The sequence below is a fragment of the Carlito syrichta genome, unplaced genomic scaffold (genome assembly GCF_000164805.1).
Source record: "Carlito syrichta isolate Samal-C Ts95f unplaced genomic scaffold, Tarsius_syrichta-2.0.1 Scaffold303626, whole genome shotgun sequence".
Lineage (NCBI taxonomy): Eukaryota > Metazoa > Chordata > Mammalia > Primates > Tarsiidae > Carlito > Carlito syrichta.
The window spans coordinates 619,893-641,382 of NW_007247722.1; the positions used below are offsets into that span (position 1 = coordinate 619,893).

Here is a 21,490-nt window from a genome sequence, read left to right on the forward strand (position 1 = left end):
AGCAAGACCTCATCTCTACAATAAATCAAAAAATGAGCCAGGTGTGGTAGCGCGCACCTGTAACTCCAGCTACTCGGAAGGCTGAGGCGGAAGGATCGCCGGACCCCGGCAGGTGAGGCTGCGGTAGCCGGGAGCGGCCACTGCACTCCAGTCTGGGCGACCGAGTGAGACTCCAACTCAAAAAAAAAAAAAGAAATAGCCTAGATGTCGAGATGACTGGGAGAGCAGTAGGCAAAATGCAGTACTAGGCAGCAGTTGGAAACAATGTATTAGATGTCAGATTGCATAAAAAATACAATGCTTGCCAAAAACATGGGATATGCTCCAATTTATAATGATGATGATGATGATTATTTTCGTAGTAGTCTTACTCTGTCACCCAGGCTGGAGTGCAGTGGTACGATCATGGCTCATCGCACCCTCAACCTCCTGGGCTCAGGCAGCCCTTCTACCTTAGCTTCTCAAGTAGCTGGGACTACAGGAGTATGCCACCACACCAAGCTAATTTTTTTTTTTTTTTTGTAGAGATGAGGTCTTGCTATGTTGCTTAGACTGGTTTCGAACTTCTGGGCTCAGGCAATCCTCCTGCCTCAGCCCTCCAAAGTGCTGGAATGATAGGCCTGAGCCACCATGCCCAGTCTCTGTTTTGTTTTTGTTTTTGTCGTTGTTTTTTGTTTTTTAGTCCGGGTTTTACTCTGTCGCCCAGACTGGATTACAGTGGCACGCTCACAGCTACCATAGCCTCGGCCTGCTGGGCTCAGATGATCCTTCCTCTTCAGCCTTCCAAATAGCTGGAACTACAGGCGTGTGCCACCACACTCGGCTAATTTTTTTAATTTATTGTAGAGACAAGATCTCGCCAAGTCACCCATACTAGTCTTGAACTCCTGGGTTCAGGCACTCCTCTCACCTTCAACTCCCAAAGTGCTGAGATTACAGATGTGAGCCACCTTGCCCAACTCTCTGTAATATTAAAATAACTTTATGGAGTTCCTTCATTCTGCTGGAATTTTGATGAAAATTGCAATTAATTATTGGGTACATTTAGAAAAAACTAAAATCTTTACTATGTTACTATTTATTATGCTACTAGCTATCAATATGTATTTCATTCCATTTGTTTAATCACTTTCTGTCCTGTCCTTTTTTTTTTTTTTTTTTTTTGAGTTGGAGTCTCACTCTGTTGCCCAGACTGGAGTGCAGTGGCCACTCCTGGCCACCGCAGCCTCGACCTGCTGGGCTCCGGCGATCTTTCGCCTCAGCCTTCCAAGTAGCTGGACTACAGGCGCGTGCTAACACACCCGGCTAATTTTTTGATTTATTGTAGAGATGAGGTCTCACCAAGTTGCCCAGGTGGGTCTCGAACCAGCGGACTCAGGCAATCCACCCACCTCAGCCTCCCAAAGTGGGGTATTACAGGCTGAGCCACCGAGCCCGGCTACAACTTACATTTTTAGCATACAAACATCTTTTATTCAAAACGTTTCCATTTGTCTGATCTCATTTTATGCTCATTGGCACGCAGGTGAGGTACGTAAGACAAACATTTTCCTCCCATTACATAGTTGAAGAAACCGACTCTTGTGAAAACTATCTGACTTGTTCAAGGACACACAAGTTAAGCGTGATACTGGAACTAGAGCTCTCTTGGACCTTCATCATGCGAGGAAGTTACACCAAATAGTATCAAAATAAACCCTGAGATAGAGAAAAGCATCCCCTAACATCCAGCAGATGGCCTGGTGCTCTCATCCAGGCCATGGTGCTCTCTGAATATGAACATCCACATTAGACAAAGCTACTCTGTGACCATGATGTATTAAGACAAAAACAAATCCACTCTTACCATGCCTGAACACAGACAAAATATGAAAATTGTCCAGGTCACAAAAATGACTGCATTTCCCTCTCCCCCAGCTAATATGAGTAGCTGTCACTTCTTTAGAAACCTGTCCTCCCTACACTTAAAATTTCTTAAGATAACAGTCGTAGAATAACTTCCTCTTCCTGACAGCATTCTTCACAGCAAAGCCTCACTTCCTAAAACCTCCCCAGATCACCTTACACAAGCTCAAATCCTGTAAGTTCTTTCTAACATGCTCTTACTGAGATGCTCCACAGTCTCCCATGGTGTGTGTGCTTTCTTGCTGCATAAATAACAAACCCAACTTGTTCAATTACAGGCATTTTCCCAGTGTTCTCTGGGAAAATGAGTCCAAGAAGCCATGATTCGTATTCAGCCTTTTTTTAAGATCCGGGTCTCATTCTGTCACTCAGACTGGAGTGCGGTGGTGTGATCACAGCTCTCTGCAGCCTTGAACTCCCAGGTTCAGGGGATCTTCCTACCTCAGCCTCCCAAGGAGCTGGGGCTACAGGATGAGCCACCATGCCCAGCCTCGGCTTTTTAAACCTGGTTACTATTTTCCTAAATCATGGGGAAGTAAGAACCCAGAAACCTGAGGCAGTCATGTGAAAACCAACAGAAGAGCCCAGCCACAAATATAAGAGCCAATTGACTAAATAAATGTACCTCTACATTTAGGGACATTTTGACATAAATTAAAGGTTTCATTGGACCAGTGACCTGATACTGTGCTTCATTTCATTTCTATTGTAAGCCTGACAGTCAGATGGTCAGATGGGGGAGGGAGTCAAACGGGATCGAATCAGATCCAGAAATTCTGATTGGATTCACCTCCCCCATGTCAATATCCTTTTAAAATATAAAGCTACGTGCCAACGCAAAGACAGTGGTCATTTTAATTAAACATTACAATTCTTTCTGCAAAGATAGACTTCTGAATGATGCAGTAATAATGCCTACCAATTTCAAAGGGGATTGCCAAATTCCTAAGAAAATTGAATTACAGACTATGTCTATATAACATCAAAATAGCTGGTTAAATTGCTTTTAAAATTGCTTTTAAAAAATCCAGTCCATCATCCAGAGATTTTTGTCTGTGACACATAAAATTGTCCTGACTTTCTGAAATTTTTATTGAATAAAGAAGTCAACATTGTCACCATGCAGTCATCTTCTCTGCAAATGATAATGAAATGAGCAAGGTGAATAATAATAAATATTTTCATGAACAGTGGGCTTAAAATAAGGTTGAGGTGTTTTTCAAATAGCCCACTTGTGAATATCAGAAAAAAATCAGTCATCTAGTTGCTGCTTCAATGTCTCCAAAAATAGAACCCAAATTATTTTCAATCCAAAAGGGGGACCCTATTATCCTATTTGTTCTATTTTTTTTTTTTGAGTTGGATTCTTACTCTGTCGCCCAGACTAGAGTGCAGTGGCCGCTCCCGGCCACTGCAGCCACGACCTGCTGGGCTCCGGCGATCCTTCCGCCTCAGCCTTCCGAGTAGCCAGAATTACAGGCATGCGCTACCACGCTCGGCTGATTTTTTGATTTATTGTAGAGATGAGGTATCACTGCCCAGGCGGGTCTCGGACCCGCAGGCTCAGGCAATCCACTCACCTCAGCCTCCCAAAGGCGCAGGATTACAGGCTGAGCCACCGAGCCCCGTTTATTTGTCCTATTTTAAGGTCACACCATAATTGCATTTCTCCTCTCTAATTTTTGTGCATTTCTGGGAACTAAACCTAGACCTACTGCATCTCCCAGATGCCAGTTGCCTTCAGAATTCTGCCATAAATGGTCTCCAAGTTGCTAGAAATCTTCCTAAGCACCCATTTATTAGACATTTTCTCATAATCTAAGCCATATCATCTTTCATCTATCTTTGATCCATATCCTCTGCTGGGAAAATCTCTCTCAGAGTCCCTAGTCTTCAAAATTGCTATTAAGTTTTCAATTTGGCCACATAAAATATAAGCAATATGTTTGGTATTTGTTGGACAGAAACCAGTTCTACTCACCACACTTTTTCCTTCATTTTGGGCATCTCGATAATCAGGATTAAGCTTAAAAAAAAGAAAAAAAAAGAAAAGCAAAATGAGTTTTTAATTGCTATGAAAAGCACGTTAATAAAAACCAGTGATCTGAAATCCAGTTCATTATTCTACCCTTAACTAAGTTTAACATAAAAAGAAGCTAAGAAAGAAAGTATTAGTAAATATGACATTTTAAAACATTACCGTCAAACCCTACTTACAGGACACAGCTAAAATGCCAAGTTTACGGCCTTGGTTTACATCGGAATTGTCGGCATTGTTGAACAAGAGAGAACTAATCATCTCACCTCCTCTGGGGACACATTCAACAGAGTTCCCCATTTTTCCTGCCACAGAAACTGTCATTTACCAATAACTCAGACACCAATTTTTAAAAAATAGATCAAAGGGAAGTTTTAGCAGTGATTCAAGATCACACTTTACATGCTATGCACACAAAGAAAAGAAAACAGCAAAAGAGAAGCTCTGTATCAGATATATCAGCTAATACACGAGGACATGAAACCAACAAACAAAAACACACGTCTTTGGGCTTGGACAGTGGAGGTTTAAGATCCACATATCTAGAAAAATGAGTTCTAGATATGTGAAGTGTTCACCCATACATCATCCAGCTGGTTGGAATTCATAACTCGTGACTCCCACCTATCTACACACTCTCCAAAGGATGTCTTAAATGTACTGAAATAGCTAGTTGATAATTTGTAAAGATTTATAAACTGTTTTTCTAAATAACACATTGCCCAATTAAATGTAATCATTTTAATGTGTAACAACCGTTGTGTACAACATACAAACCTAAGGAGTCAAAGCTACCATTTAGAATGCAAGGTCAGGAGTCTTTCTCATAATGTATTTGGCTACTGGCTGTGAGAATTGCCCCTCCCAACTTATCACTAAAGACAATGAGAGTGCAAAAAGAAAAAGCAAAGCAAAAGAAAAAAATTCTCAGTCTCATTGAGAACTAAGTCTGAAAACCAAGCTAAATTCTAAATCTTCGAAGAATTGACACTCATCATAAAGCAGATAATTCTAGGGGAGAGGCAAGTAATGACCCAGTTGTTTGGGGTTTTTAAAATTTTTTCTTTCTTTCTTTTATTTTTATTTTTTTTTTTGAGTAGGAGTTTCACTCTGTGGCCCAGGCTGGAGGGCAGTGGCATGATCACAGCTACCACAGCCTCAACCTGCTGGGTTCAGGCGATCCTTCCACCTCACCCTTCCAGGTAGTTGGAACTACAGGCCTGGGTCACCACGCCCAGCTAATTTTTTGATGTATTGTAGAGACAAAAATCTCATCAAGTTGCCCAGGGTGATCTCGAACCCCTTGATTCAGGCAATTCTCTTGCCTCTGCCTCCCAAAATGCTGGGATTACAGGTATCAGTTACTGTGAACAGTGACCCAGTTTTTATCTTGAGACATCCTTCAACCTCACATGAAGCTAATAAAAATAATAATGATAATAATAAAGAAGAGAAGAAAAGGAGAAAGGAAGAGGAAAAGTCACCCAAATAAATCCATTACTATATAAATTTACCAACATTAACAATTAAAGGCCAAATAAATATCTGCTTTATATTACACTGCTGCTTTCCTCCTCTAAATATCATAATACTAGTAATTATTAAAGTATTAGACTAAAGATGAATTGAAATAAAATACTATTTTTAAAGAGGGAGGAAAAAGACGTGGTCACATGGAGGTTCTTGAATCTTTTAGGACTGAAAATATTTTCTTATGTTAAAAAATAAATTATAAATCTGGCATTGGAGAGTTAATATGCTATCCAATCATTTATTCAATAAATATTAATAGAGCATCTATAATGGGCAAAGCATTGTGGCATATGATATTTTAGCAAAGACAAAGGAATATGGTCCCTGACCGCAGGACCTTACAATCTAGGCAGAAAAATAAGACATAAATACAGTCAGCTGTAATACAAAATAAAATGTGACAAGGGATATAAGACAGCAATGAATAATTTATAAATAATATAGGTCAGAGGAAGGAGGGATCTGTGGTGGGCAAATTTATTCACAAATTATTCATGGAGAAGGTAGCATCTGAGATAAGCCTTGAAGGATGGGCAGAATTTTAATGGGCAGGGAAGGAAAGAGGGAGTGAAGAAGACAGCAGTGCTGGGGAAGCGACTGCCACTTGGTGAGAAAAATGAGGCTTCTTTAGAGAAGACCTGTCAATGTCACTTATAGAATACCTTTGTGTATGCTTTTAAAGGTTAATTCATTTAACTTTACAATGATACTTTAAGACAGGATTCTTAACCCCAATTTACAGATGCGGAACGGAAAAATATCCAGTAAAGTACTTTCTGCAAAGTCCCTGCACTGAGAAGTGGCAGGGAGGAAGCACACAGGTCAGACTGTTCCAAAGCTCCATCTTGCAGTTACTAAGGCACACTGCTTCACTCCTTCCTCCACAAAGCAGAGTGGTGTGATCCAAGCGGGGAAGGGTTAGCCCAGACCAGCCAGGCCTTTAAACTGCAGGCTAAAAGGTTCGCATTTTATTTAGAAAAGCAAGAAGACAAGAGGGTGAAAGAGGGAAAATAACCAAGTGCAGTGGTTCCTGAAGAAGGTGGTAGGGCCCAAATAAAGATGATATACTGGAAAGGAAAGGAGAAAATAGATATAAAAGAATTAGCAGAGTTAGAATCAGTAGAATGTAAATGTGTAAACTGAGAGAGAAAAACGTTGATTGTGACTCTAGAGTCTTTAAGCATGAACGAAGAAAAAGCACTATTTTGTGGGGAAGCAATTGAACCTTAGATACATTTATTGAGGTTATATAGCAATGGCGTAACCAAGATCAAATTCATGGCCCACTGCAGCCATGGGGCTGGGTGACGGAGAGAGAGTATAAAGACCCACTACTAATCTTTGAAGACAGTCTTCGTTTAAATGGCCAAAATGGAATAGAGAGAAGTCAGGTATGGTGCAGAGTGGTAGGGAGAGAGAAACATTGTAAATACCGAGACAAGGAAAGCACCACAATCAACTGAATGCCAACTGCACCCTTTCATTTAACACAATGTCAAATAGCAGACCAGAAGCTTTTAAGTCTATAATACGTGTTCATTTTCTCAGAAGAAAAATGTTACTTTTTACAATGAAATGTTTTGATCAATTTTATTATAGATCATTAAAGTCATAAAATCATCATATGTGTACTTTAAAATCATTATAATTGCATGTTCCTCTTTCCAGTGACGGGCATTTCAGGGCCAATTACTCTGATTGATAAGTCTAGGAAAAAAAGGAAGGGAAAAACAACCTTTACTGGGTGTTTATGTGTGGCAGGCACAATTTGTAGATTTATACAGATAATACTTATATGATAGGGACCCCAAAATTTTTATTTATAAAAAAAGCATTTATTCCTACATGTTTAATCCTCAGTCACCTTCCAAGTACTCTCTGTTTGACGCAATACACCTATCAAGGCACTTTTTTTACTGTTCAGAACCGTTTTTGAACTCGTTAATTTTAATGTTTAGTGCTTCTGCCATTTTTTGTTTCACTTCTTCCACATTGGAAACACATTTCAAGTTAAAAAAAAAAAAAAGAAATGATTTTCTACACAAAGTTATAAAGGTGTTTTCTCTGAGAAGTTGTAATATCCAAGCTTTTCATTCGTTTTTGTCTATCTAAAAAAAATGAAGTGGAAAATAATTAAAACGTAAAACAGTACTGTTTTATAGAAAATTGTTATCTATAATAATGAAATAAACAATGTCAATATTTGTCAAAAAAAAAAAAAAGGAAACAAGTTTCCCTTTAAAGAATTTTTTCACACAGGGAAAAAAAAATGCCACCCAGGGTAAGATAGGGTGAATAGGGAGGGTGGGGCACAGGGGTCACGTCATTTTTTGTCAAAAACTGCTGAACACTCAGTGCAGTATGGACAGATGCATCAACAAGGTGGAAGAGCTAGTCACCTGTTTGCCACAATTTGGGACATTTCTTCCTCAAATCGTGACACAACCTTCTCAAATCTTCCAGATAAAAATGGGTTGAACATTTGGTCTGGAGGAACAAATTCTTAGTGGACTACAAGAGGCCTGCCCTTCAGAAGATAATTCCAGCTGTTTTGGGGTCCTCCCCTCATATGTGTTTGTACAGGTCTGGCATGTATGTTTATCTGTTGTATGTATGTATATATACACATACATACAAACCAGGTTCTTTTCATATACTATATAGCTGATACATTTGATAGAGAACTAAACAAGGGATATTTAAAACGATAGTCCTGATATTTATGAGTCTAAGTTAATGTGCAGTTTCTTGAGTACTAAGTTTTTAACTAATTAATTATACCCCAAAACTCCTGAATCGTTAGGAAATAAGCTTTTACTGCCATCTGGTGGAAGTTTTGCCTATCTACAAACAAATAAGCTAGTCTTTAAAAGGGCAATATAAAATCTTTAACAAATAAACTTATTTTGCATTATTCAGTGTATTTTGTTTTGAAAAGGATCATCAGAAGTTGTGCTTTAGTTACATCCAAAGAAAGAAAATGTATAAAGCAGAAGATCAGAAACTGTAAAGTTTGATTTATAATTCTTCTCATGACTGGAAGAACTGAGACTCCCATTTTAGCCTATTCAAAATATTTTCTCCTTCATAGACATAGTTGTTAACTTGCCTACACCACAAAGGCAATTCAAGTAAAAGATCTATGACAAAAAGTCAGGGTGTTTTTTTACCTTCATGCCACCTGACTACATGTGTACCCCACAGAAATTGACATTAAAAGGGAGAGTCTAATAATATGATTCTGTATCATTTCATGAAGTCAAATGTCTTTATTATCTTATTAATAGATACTTTGGTCCACATTTTGTCCATAGATTTTAAGTATTGTGTGTGTGTATATATATGTTGTATATACATATATATATATATATATATATATGTTGTTTTGTGTATATATATATATGCAGTATATATATATGTTGTTGCTGTTTTTTTAAAAAATTGGCATCTCACTCTGTTGCATAGGCTGGAGTGCAGTGGCACACTGAGGTCCACCACAGCCTCGACCTGCTGGGCTTATGTTATCCTTCTGCCTCAGTCTTCCAAGTAGCTGGAACTACAGATTCATGCCACCATGCCCAGCTAATTTTGTGTGATCTATTGTAGAGACAAGGTCTCACCAAGTTGCCCAGGCTGGTCTCGGACCCCCAGGCTCAGGAAATCCTCTCGCCTCGGCCTCCCAAAATGCTTGGATTACAGGCTGAACCACTGTGTCCAGCCTGTGTATTTGTTCAAAATTAATTGGAATTCCCTAAAACTATACTGTTGGAGTTCTTTACATTGAATAAGAGCCAATTTCTAAACCTTGCTTCACTGCGGTGTCTTGCAGAATAGAACTTATATCATGTTAAATCTTACATCATTGTCCTAATTCCTCGAGTTCTTTTCCACAATTCACACAAAAAGGTGCTATTCTTAAATGGCTTCAATCTATGTATTTTTTTCTCTGTGATTAGACTACAGAAGCTCCAGCATATAAACAGTCTAATTTCCCTTGTATAGTGCACCTTTCATTTCTAGACAAATAATTAGGCTATTACATTTTTATGAATAACCATCCAGTAAGTGCTCACTGAAATACAGTATCATTATAGACACTACAAGTAAATATTTAGGGGGGTTTTCTCAATTGTGCTTAAATTTAAGGCTGCAGTCCTTTAAGCTTCCTAGGAGATTCAGCAGAGTCATTTATAGATGTTAATAATTTCAACATTACACAAAAAAGTTATCTCAAATGTGTATGCAGGATGGAAGCCATTGCAAAAATGCTCTCAATGTCCCAGAGACTGAGTTGATAATTAATTCTCTTCTAGGTTGCAAACTGTGAGATGACAAGGATCATGTGTTAATCATCCTCGATTTCTTCACCACATCAAAATTATGCTTCTACCTAGTAGGCATTCAAAAATTATTGTGTGATTTCAGTATAATAAAAATCAGGGTTTCTCAACCCCAGCACCATTGGCATTTTGAACCAAATAGTTCTTTGTTGTGCAGGGCCATCCTGTGTATGGTAGGGTGTTTAGTTACATCCCTAGCCTCTACCCACTAGATGCCAGTAGCTCCCATTCCTCAATTGTGACAAAAAAAAAAAAAGTCTTTGACATTGCCAAAATCACTGTCAGTTGAGAACCACTGATATAAATGAAGCAGCAAAAATCTAGCATTCAGCCCTAATATTCTCATCATACTGATTTCTTTTTTTGACTTTAAATAAAATAAATCACCTCTCTGAGCCTGGATTTCTTTTTCTGTAAAGTAAAATTATTGGATTTACAACAGTCACAGCCCCTACGATTCATTCATTCAACCATCCATTCAGTCATAGTTACTGAATGCAAATTAAGTATCAGACACTGTTCTAGGCACAAGGTGTCCAGTGATGAGCAGAACAGGTATGGGATACAAAATAGCCATTGGATAAGACACACACAATATACAAGTGAATAAACAAATACATACCTAACTATGAACTCTGGTAAGTCCAAAGAAATACTAGAAGTATTTTCTCCCTAAGTGGGGGATTTCTGAGATATCTCAACAGATTTATTGGCAATAACTGTGGCATTATTCAGAATCAAAGCCTTTTAAAATTCTAAAATGCTCAATGAATTCTAACTATGCTATATTACAAGACCACAATTTAAATTGTTACATGATAGCTTCAGTCAAACTGAAATTTACAGGCAACAGAAAATTATCACAAGGTATTGAAAAGAAACTTCATTTCTGCTTTAGAAAATTTAATCAAGGGAACTTAGGTAAAAGCAATATATGTTAAAATATTCTAATAATCCAAAGCATGGACAGTCTTTTCAGCTGTTCTCCTAGACTAACCCTCAGCATACTTTAACCAATCGATTAAGAATAATCTCACCTAAAATGTCTTCTAAAGCATAATGGATCATGGGATTTTATTGGAAGGTTTTTCAATGTTCATGAGGCAGTATTTCCTATGCCAAAGCACAGTAAGTAATCTTTTCCAGATAAACAGATTAAGTAACTAAACTTTGCCCCTAAACACTTTACTCCCTAAAGTTATCAGACTGACAAAGAAATACCTGTCTTGATATATTGATAGGAAGAAGAAGAAGAACACTACTTTGCATTTTCATTCGCCTTCCTCTCGATGAAAGTAAAGGGACCTGACATTTATTTCATACCTCTTATGTACAAGATGCCGTATATTCCCTAACTTCTTTGATTCCATACTAATCCCACATAATACATATTATCACCTTTTTTACACACCAGGGAACTCAGGGTCAGGGATTAAGTATTTACTTAAAGTCAGATAGATTGTAAATGGCATGCACGGGTTTCTTGTTCGTTTTTTGTTTTTGTTTTTGTTTTCCCACAATACTAGTCTCTCTTTGTCACACTGGCCAATATAAATACCATAACTCAAAGGCAATTCAAGAATTACATAATCCAATTTACCAGGAATGCCTAAAGTACATGAAAGTAAGATTATAATTCATAAATATGCCTGCTAAAGGTGGAAAAGTCATGGGAAAAGACTAATTCCCTGCAATATCCGGCCACTCTGCTGGATACTTCCCTTTACTGCAAAAACAGCACCATCCTCATCCATCTTACTTTTTAAAGATATTTTATTAAAACCATCTAATAGGACTCTTAATTTCCCTTAACTACTGCTCTGCTTCCCCTTTCACAGCCATGCTGTGAAAATTCAGTCTACTCTCACTTCTGCTTCCCAGCTTCCTGGTCTTTTCTCCACCCTTGTGTTCTGGTTTCCACTTAAAATGCTCTCAATAAAGTCACAACGATTGTGTTCACACCAAATGCTATAAACAGATGTTGTTTCTGACCTTTTCCGTAGCACTCCTTCCTTTGTGGAATGCTATCCTCCTTTGCTTGGCATTTGTGATTCAGACCATTTGGTTTTCCAGGCTCCCAGTCTTTTGTACACCCTTAGAAGATGATGTTCCTCATGGTTCTAGCTTCAAACATCTTACAACCCTCTTCCTACTCCCTACTCTCATCTGTGCTGTGGAGATCCAAATCTACTTCTACAGCCCTGGTCAGTCCCCAAACTTCTACAAGTGGTAAAATCTGTGCCTATCAAACATCTTCACCTGGGCATTTTACAAGTGCAACCAAAATCAAATGGATTATTTCCCTCATCAACTTGGCACCTCTTCCCTTTTTTTCCAGACCAGTGAATGACATCACCAGTTCTCCAAAGCTAGAATCCTACTCCTTAGCCCCTAACATTCAATAGATTACCACTACATGGGTTCTGAATCCTTAAAACCTCCTCTCCAATGCCACTCCTTGGTTCAAGACCCCAAAATTCCTTGAAGGTATCATACCTCTGTCTCCCTTCTGGTATCTTTAGGTTCACTCTCTTCTAGTCACTTTACAAAGGCTCCAGAGCAGTGCTGCCCACTAGAACTTTCTCTGGAAATGTTCCATCTCTGGACCATCTCTTATCACAAGACCATTGAGCAACTTGAAGTGTGGCTACTGTGACAGAGAAACGGACTTAAATTTTATTTAATTTCAATAATATTAATTTTAATTTAATAGCCAACATGTAGTTAGAAAATACAGTATTAGGCAGTTCAATTCCGGAGAGGTCTTCTTTATCACAAATTTATTTCTTACACTCCTCTTTAATTAAGATAAAAACCCATTTTCCCAAATCTGTATGTCCTGAACTGATCCGCTGCAATACATTTCTGGCCCCACAACTCTTCTCCCTCCTTCTGGCATCACTTCCAAACTCACAAGTCCCATGTACGAAACTAATTTGTATGATGCCACACACTGCCTTGCTGGTGCACAAGCTGTCCTCACACCCTTTCTTCTTCCTCCCCATCTGCCTTACTCATCCATCAAGTAGCAACTCCCTGGCCTCCTGAGTATTTCTTGCACCTCCCTGACACCCTCTATGCTCTAGTACTATCCCTGAGCATGCCACCGTTCATATTGCTATTATATACAGGGAGTTCCACAAGAGTGGAAATTTTTTCAACAACAGTGCCAATCTCTATCAAAGGTTTGCAAATAACTTCAGTTCCAGCCTCTTGGTAGCTACCAGGAAACTTTCTTATACTACATTTCTATTACAAAATAGAGCAAATCCAAACCCTTTGAGAGAGGAGATAGCCAGAGAAAAGCTAGGCAGACAGACAGGGTGTTCCCCTGTAACAATGTAGCGAACTCCCAGCAGGCCTCCGAACTGATACTCTCTTGTTGGTAAACAAGAGCCTCTCACCACGCTAGAGCTTAAGTATTCACTGTTGGGATAGAAAAACAACCAGCCAGCTCACTGTCAAGTACCGACCAATCAGCTCACCATTAGGCCCCTACCTCCTGCCAATTGGCCCTCAGAACTGACCAATCAGAACAGCTAGTACCGATCAAGCAGCTCACAGTTAGTGCTAGCCAATCAGCTCGGTCTTAGGGCTATATAAGCACCAGCTCCAAATCAGCAACCCCCTTGGGTATCCTCCCACTGTAGGAGCTTTTCTGTCCTCTCAGAAAATCGTACTTTCTCACTTTCTGGCTGTCCGTGTCCTTCATTCTTCCTGGACACAAGACAAGAACCCTGACCTGAAGAGTTGCAGAAGATTTGTTAGAGCTGAAAACTGCACACTGGAGGCTAGCTTGCCAACCGACTGAGTCAGCAGAACCAGGAGAGCTACTGGAAAAAGGCAAGACTCCGAAGATGAGACATTCCGGGGGCTAGGCTTGTCAGTGCACCTAATCAGCAACACTCTCAGGGTTTGGCTTACCAACCCATTACAGTCAACACTCTTGGGGCTAGGCTTGCCAGCCCACGGAATCAGCAACACTCTCAGGGTTTGTCTTACCAGTCCATTAGAGCCAACACTTCTGAGGCTAGGCTTACCAGCCCCTTGAGCTGACCCTCTCTAGGACTCAGCTGGCCGATCCATTGAGTTGACACTCTCAAAACCCAGGCTGACCTGAAAAATTCATATCACCTTCATTCAAAATTTTAAAGCAAAGAGGTCTGTCAATAATTCTTTCACAACTCCTTCCTTGGGCTAGAGATGAATTATTTCTTAGTTTTATACTGTTTACATATGATTTGACATTCCAAATCTCTGGTGTGCCTTCTTAGCAATGCATACAAGCATTATTCTTTTATTTCTCTGCCAGTCCATATGTGTTACTTTCTTTGAGAACCAGGAAAGAGTTCTCCCCAAGCACGACTCATCTTTGACTAATCTCACACTGACCTAACTCCACCAGCACACATAATTAGCACTCCGTGATCTGGTCTGTGCTCTGGGGTCATTCATTATGTGCTGGCTTCTGAACTAGAAGGTCCATTCTTTAAGGGCAAAAACTGAATCCTCTTGCTTCATTCCCCACCATGTTATATTTACCAGGCACTGAAGAAACAGCTAATGAGGGCTGTATGAAATCTTGAAGATATTTGCTGTTTTTATGAATTCTAAAAATAATCATTCCCAACTTTTGCATTTTTAGCCTCCCAATATGTATACCTCATTTTTAAGTAATATCTAGATTTTAAAGAGAAAACCAAAAAAGTAAAATAAATAGACACCATGGAGACTTTTCCGACCTAGAAAGAAGGGGACAGTATAATAAAACAAATAGTTCTAGGAGGTTTCAACTCAAAATGTTGGGAACCTCTGTCCTACTTGGATGGCAAGAATAATGCTTTGAAATTATACACCTGAACATTTTTAAAAGAAAATTATGAAAGGATAGTCATTGCTTCTCAACTGCTGTCAGGAGCTAGTTACCCCTGTTTTGTGATTGGAAATCAGTTTTTTATCTGGTGATAGTGACTACAATCATTGCGATTTGGCCATACCTCTAGACACTGTCACACCAGTAAGGATAAGTATCTTGAGTGTGCCAGGACTTTGTCTGAACTCAGTTGACAGAGGAAATATGAAATCCCAACTTGTAGATGTCAGGATATTAAGGCTATGATTTCTATTTTGATGTTAGAATATTACACAAAGTACCCACTCTATTATACTAGTTAAAACCAGTAGGAAACAAATTCCTGGCTTTCCATTTTCTGGTACATATTTAATGCTTTAAGTCTCCTTCTCCCACCCGACCATAAAAAAGATGTTATCTAAAGTATTAAAGGTCAAATAAAAGGTCCTCTAAATACACCAGACTCTTTAATGGACAAGACAGCACCTGGCATTTAAAGCCACGTTCTCCAGAGAGAATGAAAGACAGTCTTTCAAATCCTTTTCAAAGGATGAATTGCTTTCTATTCTCCCATTTTAAATTAATTCATTTATGTATTGAGGGCTTGGATCTTCCTTAAAGTACATGAACAACTTAATTCTTAATAATTTAATCATTTGAATGCATCAAATGATACAAGTTTTATCACAGAAATTAACAAGGAAAACTAGTACTGTATATAGCACGTTAGTTTTCTACAGCAAGACAGTAGTTTAAAAAGCAATTGATTGAGAAGTAAATTAGGGAATAGAGACACTAACATAAGACCCAAGAGGATTTTAATCCTAATTTCTTATCTGTTAAAGGACATCTAGCTGGGCTTTTCTAATTTTTATTTAGACAAAATTCTCTACTTTACTGATGCTTTCTGCTTCAAAAAATAATTATTTTTCAAAAGAGTTACTTGAAAATGTTTATATCATATTTCATTTGGCTATATTCCATTTAGCTGCGCTCTAAATATATTAGATGTTTATAAAAGTAAGAAGAAAACCTATTTATCATATAATAAAATTAATCGTGCCAGCATCACTTACCAGATGCTTACTATGAACCACACCTTCTGCCAAACACTTTGCCTCATTTAACTCTCTTAATAAGTTAAGAGAATTGGAAAAGTATTTGATTATCCTCATTTTCCAGAAGAAGAAACTGGAGCTCAGAGAGATTAATTTACCCAAATATGTCTCCAAATGCCTCTCACTTACAAATCCTGAAGTCTCCTTCTTCACATCCTCTAATCTTATAGAAGTCTGAATAGCTTCTTTATACTCATTCATTCATTCATTCAAAAAATATTCATCAAATGCTTTTGAAGTGTCAAACACTGTTCTACATGCTAGAAACATAGTAGTGATAAAAAATAAATAAATAAATCCTTGCCCTTGGAGAGACATTCTACTGACAGAGACAGTCAACAAAATAAAATATACAATAAGTCAGATGGTAAGTACTAGAAATAAATTATCAAAGATGAACAAGATGGCTAGAATAAAGGGGTTATGTGCTAGTTTAGACAGGGACCAGCATGCTTTACAGAACCTGTAGGACCTACTTTCATGCCTTTTCCTAACCAGTTCTCCATCCCCAGTTCCTTCCTTACCCTCCTGACATCTAAACCAAAAGTTAGATAAGTAGCAGTAAAAATTCAGATACTGGTTTTGATTCTCAAAAAAAAAAAACAAACTCTAAAGTGAAACATAGAAACAGGATTGAAGATAGCAGAACAAATGGAAATTTTCATATATATGAAAAAGAATACTGTCAACATTATGTGTAAATTAGATATCCAAACTTTAATTAAATCATTTCTAAAATGTCTATGTTATTTCTACCCATCCTTCATATCTATCTGATTGTCAACATACTTTTACTGGAGAAAGGAAAGGCCTTACATGTTCTTACCATTTTCATTGGCAGTTTTAGAAAAAAATCCTTTCCTTCTCATTGGTTTGAACAGTAAAAGCCACCCACCAGTGAAAGGGGCCCCTGCAGATAAACTCAAAATTATGTATGCTATACAACATGAACAATGAATTGATCATGTCTCTGATGCAGACATTCTGAAAGAGTGAAGCCAAATAGAAAATTTTAGGTCACATCACATACAAACACAAGCCAGATGCCCTATTCCAGTTGACCTTACAGTAAACCAACTGCAGAGTTTTGTTGTCATTGTTGATGCTCTAATTTTTAACACTTTGACTAATATTTACATTTTTAAAATAATGCATATGCCAATCCAGAACATTACCAGGAACAGTCAAATGCCTGTTACTCTTACCTCTGCGGCTAGGTAGTTTCCAGTCGCAAGATGTTTAAATCTGAACAAGCTGTTCCACTGTCCTGCACCCCCACGGCATGGGTCATGATGAACCACCTACAGACAAAGAGAGTAACAATAATAATGGCAAAATGATGTTCGTGCTCCTGGCAAGCAAATGCTAACAGTTTACGTGGAGTGCCCTCCTGTTAATGCTGATCTGTATAATATAATATATGTTTTCATGAGAGCACAATGTGGCAGAAAAAAATCTTCACAAATGAGCAAGATATATGTTATAACAGTTGTTAATTCACTGTGCATGCCTGACACTCGTGCTTTACAACCGCAAATACAACTTTACCCAGAAAGCCATGTTTCCAAGATCAAAATTGGAAATACTGAGGGTCTCCTCCCCATTTACTTTTTTTAACGTTTACTCAATACATTGTATATAGAGCCTACTATGTGCCAGGTACTCTTTAAGGTGAAAGGAATACAGCAGTGGATAAAACTAGGATTCCATTCTAATGGAGAAGAGAACTGCAAACACAAAAATAAGATCTGACAAGTACCAAGAAGGACACAAACAATGCATGATTAAGTAGGAAAGGCTACTTTAGACAAGACAATCAGCAGGGGCTTCTCGGAAGTGACATGTGAGCTGAAACCAGAGGATGAGAATGAGACAGCCAGACAGAAAACTGGAAGAGATCATTCCAGGCAGAGAGACTCTCACATGCCAAGGTCAGAGGTCTGAACTAACTTAATTCCTGGCCCTTCCCATATATGTTTTTGCTAACTCCATGTCCTTTGATACCTGTCTTTGCCCAGGTACTGAGCCATTAGGCTCACTAGGAATGAACATGGTAGCAGGTCTGACAGTTGGTTATGACAGGTGGGTGTGTGGGGCAAGAGGCAGGCTCAAATCTTAACCTCAGATCCCCATGTTTGAGTATCAGCTCCATGGCTAGGGTATGATCACCGCAAGTCATCTAATATTTTCAAGCCTTGTTTCTTCATGTTTAAAATGGGGCTGATTCACAGGATTGTTGTGAAGATTAAATACCATAAGGTAAGTCAGAGAGTTAGATAGATACCTTTTCATTATTCTCCCTCAGCAGATTACCTTTTTTTTTTGTTAGTCCTGTCCACCCTTTGGCTCCAACCACAGCCTCAAATTCTGTGTGCTAGTGTATTTAACTTTCTAATGCCTTTTGCTAGACTCTGGCTTCTATGCCTTCTCCTACTCCAATAACTAAAATAAGATAATAATAAGGAAAATACTTCAAAGTGCATAATGTCTTACAAAATACTCCCTCTGTGGCCAAAAAACCATCCATCCTTCAAGTTCTCAAATCAAACTAACTTCTTCCACAAACCCTTTGCTAATTACACAGGCCACTGTGATCCCATCCAGGCTTGAACTCCTTTGATGGAGGCATAGACACCTTTGAGAACCTAATAAAATATGTTATTTGCCACACATGCACATACACACACATGTACACATACATGCACACACTGCATGTGGGGAGCCTCCCAAAATGGTAGTTATAAAATATTGCGTATTTGTTCTTACATGTTTAAACTTCAGTAACCTTCTAAGTACTCTCCATTTGATGCAAGACACCTACTGAGATACTTTTTTCCCATAGCTCAATACTATTTTTGAACTTGTCAATGTTAATGCCTTTTAGTGCTTCTGCTGTTTTTTGTTTCACCTCTCCACACTGGCAAAATGTTTCCCCTTGAGGACTTTTCTCATCCAGAGAAACAAAAAAAAGTCTCTGGGGGTGAGATCGGGTGAATAGTAAGGGTGAAGGCACAGGGGTCATGCCATTTTTGGTAAAAACTGCTCAGTGCAATGTGGGCAGGTGCCTTGTCATGGTGGAAGAACCAGTTACCTTTTTGCCACAACTTGGGATGTTTCTTCCGCAAATCGTGATGCAACCTTCTCAAAACTTCCAGATAAAAACTCTGGTGGACTGTTTCATCCAGAGGAAAAAATTCCAAGTGTTACTACAAGGGACTCACCCTCCAAAAGATAATTCTCCTTTTTTGGGGGTCCTGCCTCATACCCACAAGTTTTGTATATAATTGCTAAAGTTAATGGATCACCTGAAGCTTACCATAAATCTCAGACAAAGACCTACTCTCCTATACAATAGTGGGGCTAATAATTTCTAGGAGACATTTTGGGGATTTGGAAGGGAGGATGCTTTCATTTATTATGATGATTTTGGAAAGATGCTACTGGTGTTCAATGGGCAGTGGCCAAGATATTACATATTCTGCAGTACATAGGGAAGTCCAACATGTGCTAGATATTGTGTGTGTCCCTGACAACCAGCCCCACACTTCTATGTGCTCCCCTGGATCACAGGGGCTAAAAGCCTCACCCAGAAGGGTTCTGAAGACATTCCCCCTAGAATGGAAGGCAGAGGAAGGTAGAAAAGAAGCTCTTCTTTTGGCTGCAGAAACAGTGGTGGTAGCTGACTAAGCATGCTCCTGCAGGGTGGGTGGGCACCACAGCACATGAGGAGAGACCTGCAGGCACAGAGGATGGGCAATAGTTGCTGGATCTTCAGATTAATCCACGTCACCCACTCTGCTTTTCCTCTACCAGTCCTTCTGATTATATTGACCCTAATGCCCTAGATTACGTACCTCTTTGTAGAAACACCTGATAGGCATGCTGACTGAACAAGAGACTCAGGCTTACTGATGCAAGCCTAACTATCACAGAGAAATGTCCCATGGCCTGCATCTCTCAGAACTAAATAAATAAACCTACCACAGATATAAATTGGTACCACTTTAGTACATAATCATGCAAAAACGTTTTCATATCAAGTAATACAAAAGGTACGGACAGAGAAGTTTAAATGCAGCAAAGACATTATCTCAAAAAGTTTAAATAAATTATTCCCTCCTTATTCTGACTATTCAGTGTCTTATAGCATTTCCAATTACACATTTTGATGGAAAGGGTTTCAATGCAGTGGTACAGTTACAGCAAAAGCTATAAAACTAAAAGCAAATACATGAGAGAATTTCAGAACTCCTTTTAACAGACTGAGAACCAATATTAAATAGGCAGAGACACATGAAATACAGGGAACTCAATGTATTCATTAATAGAGTTTTTAAATATCTCACCTTATTGTTATCCCTGTGTTTCTCACGCTTTTGGAGCACAATAACAAAAAATTTATGGTGTGAAAATGCGTGCTTTAATTATGTATTTATTTTTGGGTTGCCTGTTGTTTTTTAGTCTCAGACTGATGCATGAGGTAGACGTCTGGAAAGGGTTTCATGTAACCTCGGCTCCTTGAGCTTAGTGGAGGTTGTTTTCCCCAGACCTTGTCGATCCATCACCTATCGGTGACTATGGTCTCAAGGTCCATGTGAATGCTAGAGTCTGAAGTATGCTTCAATATGGTGAGGGCTTTCAAGATAGAACATATGTTCTTTTGTTCTGTTTCATCCCTATATTAAACTATGTCACAACTTAGAGAATTCTTTTGGTGCTACATGTATAAATAAGGCTTGGCTCATTTGCATGAACATCATACTTCCTCATTTTCTCCTTTTCAATAGTCTGTAATTTGCCTTATTATCTCTGCTTCAATTATGGTTATTTCCCCTTTTTTAAAATCATGTACAAATAAGGCTGTTCTGTTATTACTTCTCCTAACACTAGTTATTATACAAGGGCCCTCATTGACTTTTGCTCTTTTGTTTTCCTGTACTTGTATAGAAAGTTTTCTGATCCTCTTCTGGAACTACTTCCTTCAAATCCAAATGTATCCATCAAAGGTAGGCATAAATATTGTAACCGCCACACTGGTCATTTACATGGCTAAATACATATATATAATTTTATTATTAACTATTTTCCTTTTATTTCTTCTTAATATTAGAATTAGAGCAGTATACAAATTTTTAATCATGAATATATATAAATAATATTATCTATAAATTTTGTTTTAGGAAATGTCACAAAATACACACTTCAAAATCAGGGGGAGGGGTGAAGGGTATGAAATGATTTCGAGAACCATAGCTATAGGCCTAAATGCCCGTTAAACCAAGGTGGAACTGATCAGATGTTGGCTTGTTCACAGGTGATTATGTATATCTCCTCCACTGAATAGAAAGATCCTTTAAAGAAAAATCCTGACAAAATTATGAACTTCGCAGCAATTTGGATGAATTTACAGTCTGTCATACTCAGTGATCTATCACAGAAACAAAGGACTGAGTACCACATGTTCTCCTTATAAGTAGACCCTGGACATTTATCATATTACAAGAAAGGGATTGGCAGTAGTGGAACACTGCCAGGGGAGAGAGGAGAGGCACATAACGTTAATAAGCATACCTGATCCCAAACCAGGCCAAGTGAGGACCAATGGGAGGCCCAAACTTCACCTGTATGATGACCACTCATGTCCTAATCCTACATTATATCCCACATCTTTAAAAGAAAAAAAAAGAAAAATCCATAGCTTACA

At 38.6% G+C, this 21,490-nt stretch overlaps 1 protein-coding gene across 1 annotated transcript in view; it reads right to left on the reverse strand.

Annotated features, from left to right (window-relative positions):
- Positions 1-21,490, reverse strand: part of ITPR2 (inositol 1,4,5-trisphosphate receptor type 2) — a 496,128-nt gene that overhangs the window by 355,967 nt on the left and 118,671 nt on the right. The window contains exons 9-10 of the mRNA XM_008058785.2: positions 16,992-17,087; positions 3,887-3,931 (exon numbers count right to left, since the gene is read on the reverse strand). Coding sequence (XP_008056976.1) covers positions 3,887-3,931; positions 16,992-17,087 — 141 coding nt within the window. The remainder of the gene's footprint in view (positions 1-3,886; positions 3,932-16,991; positions 17,088-21,490) is intronic.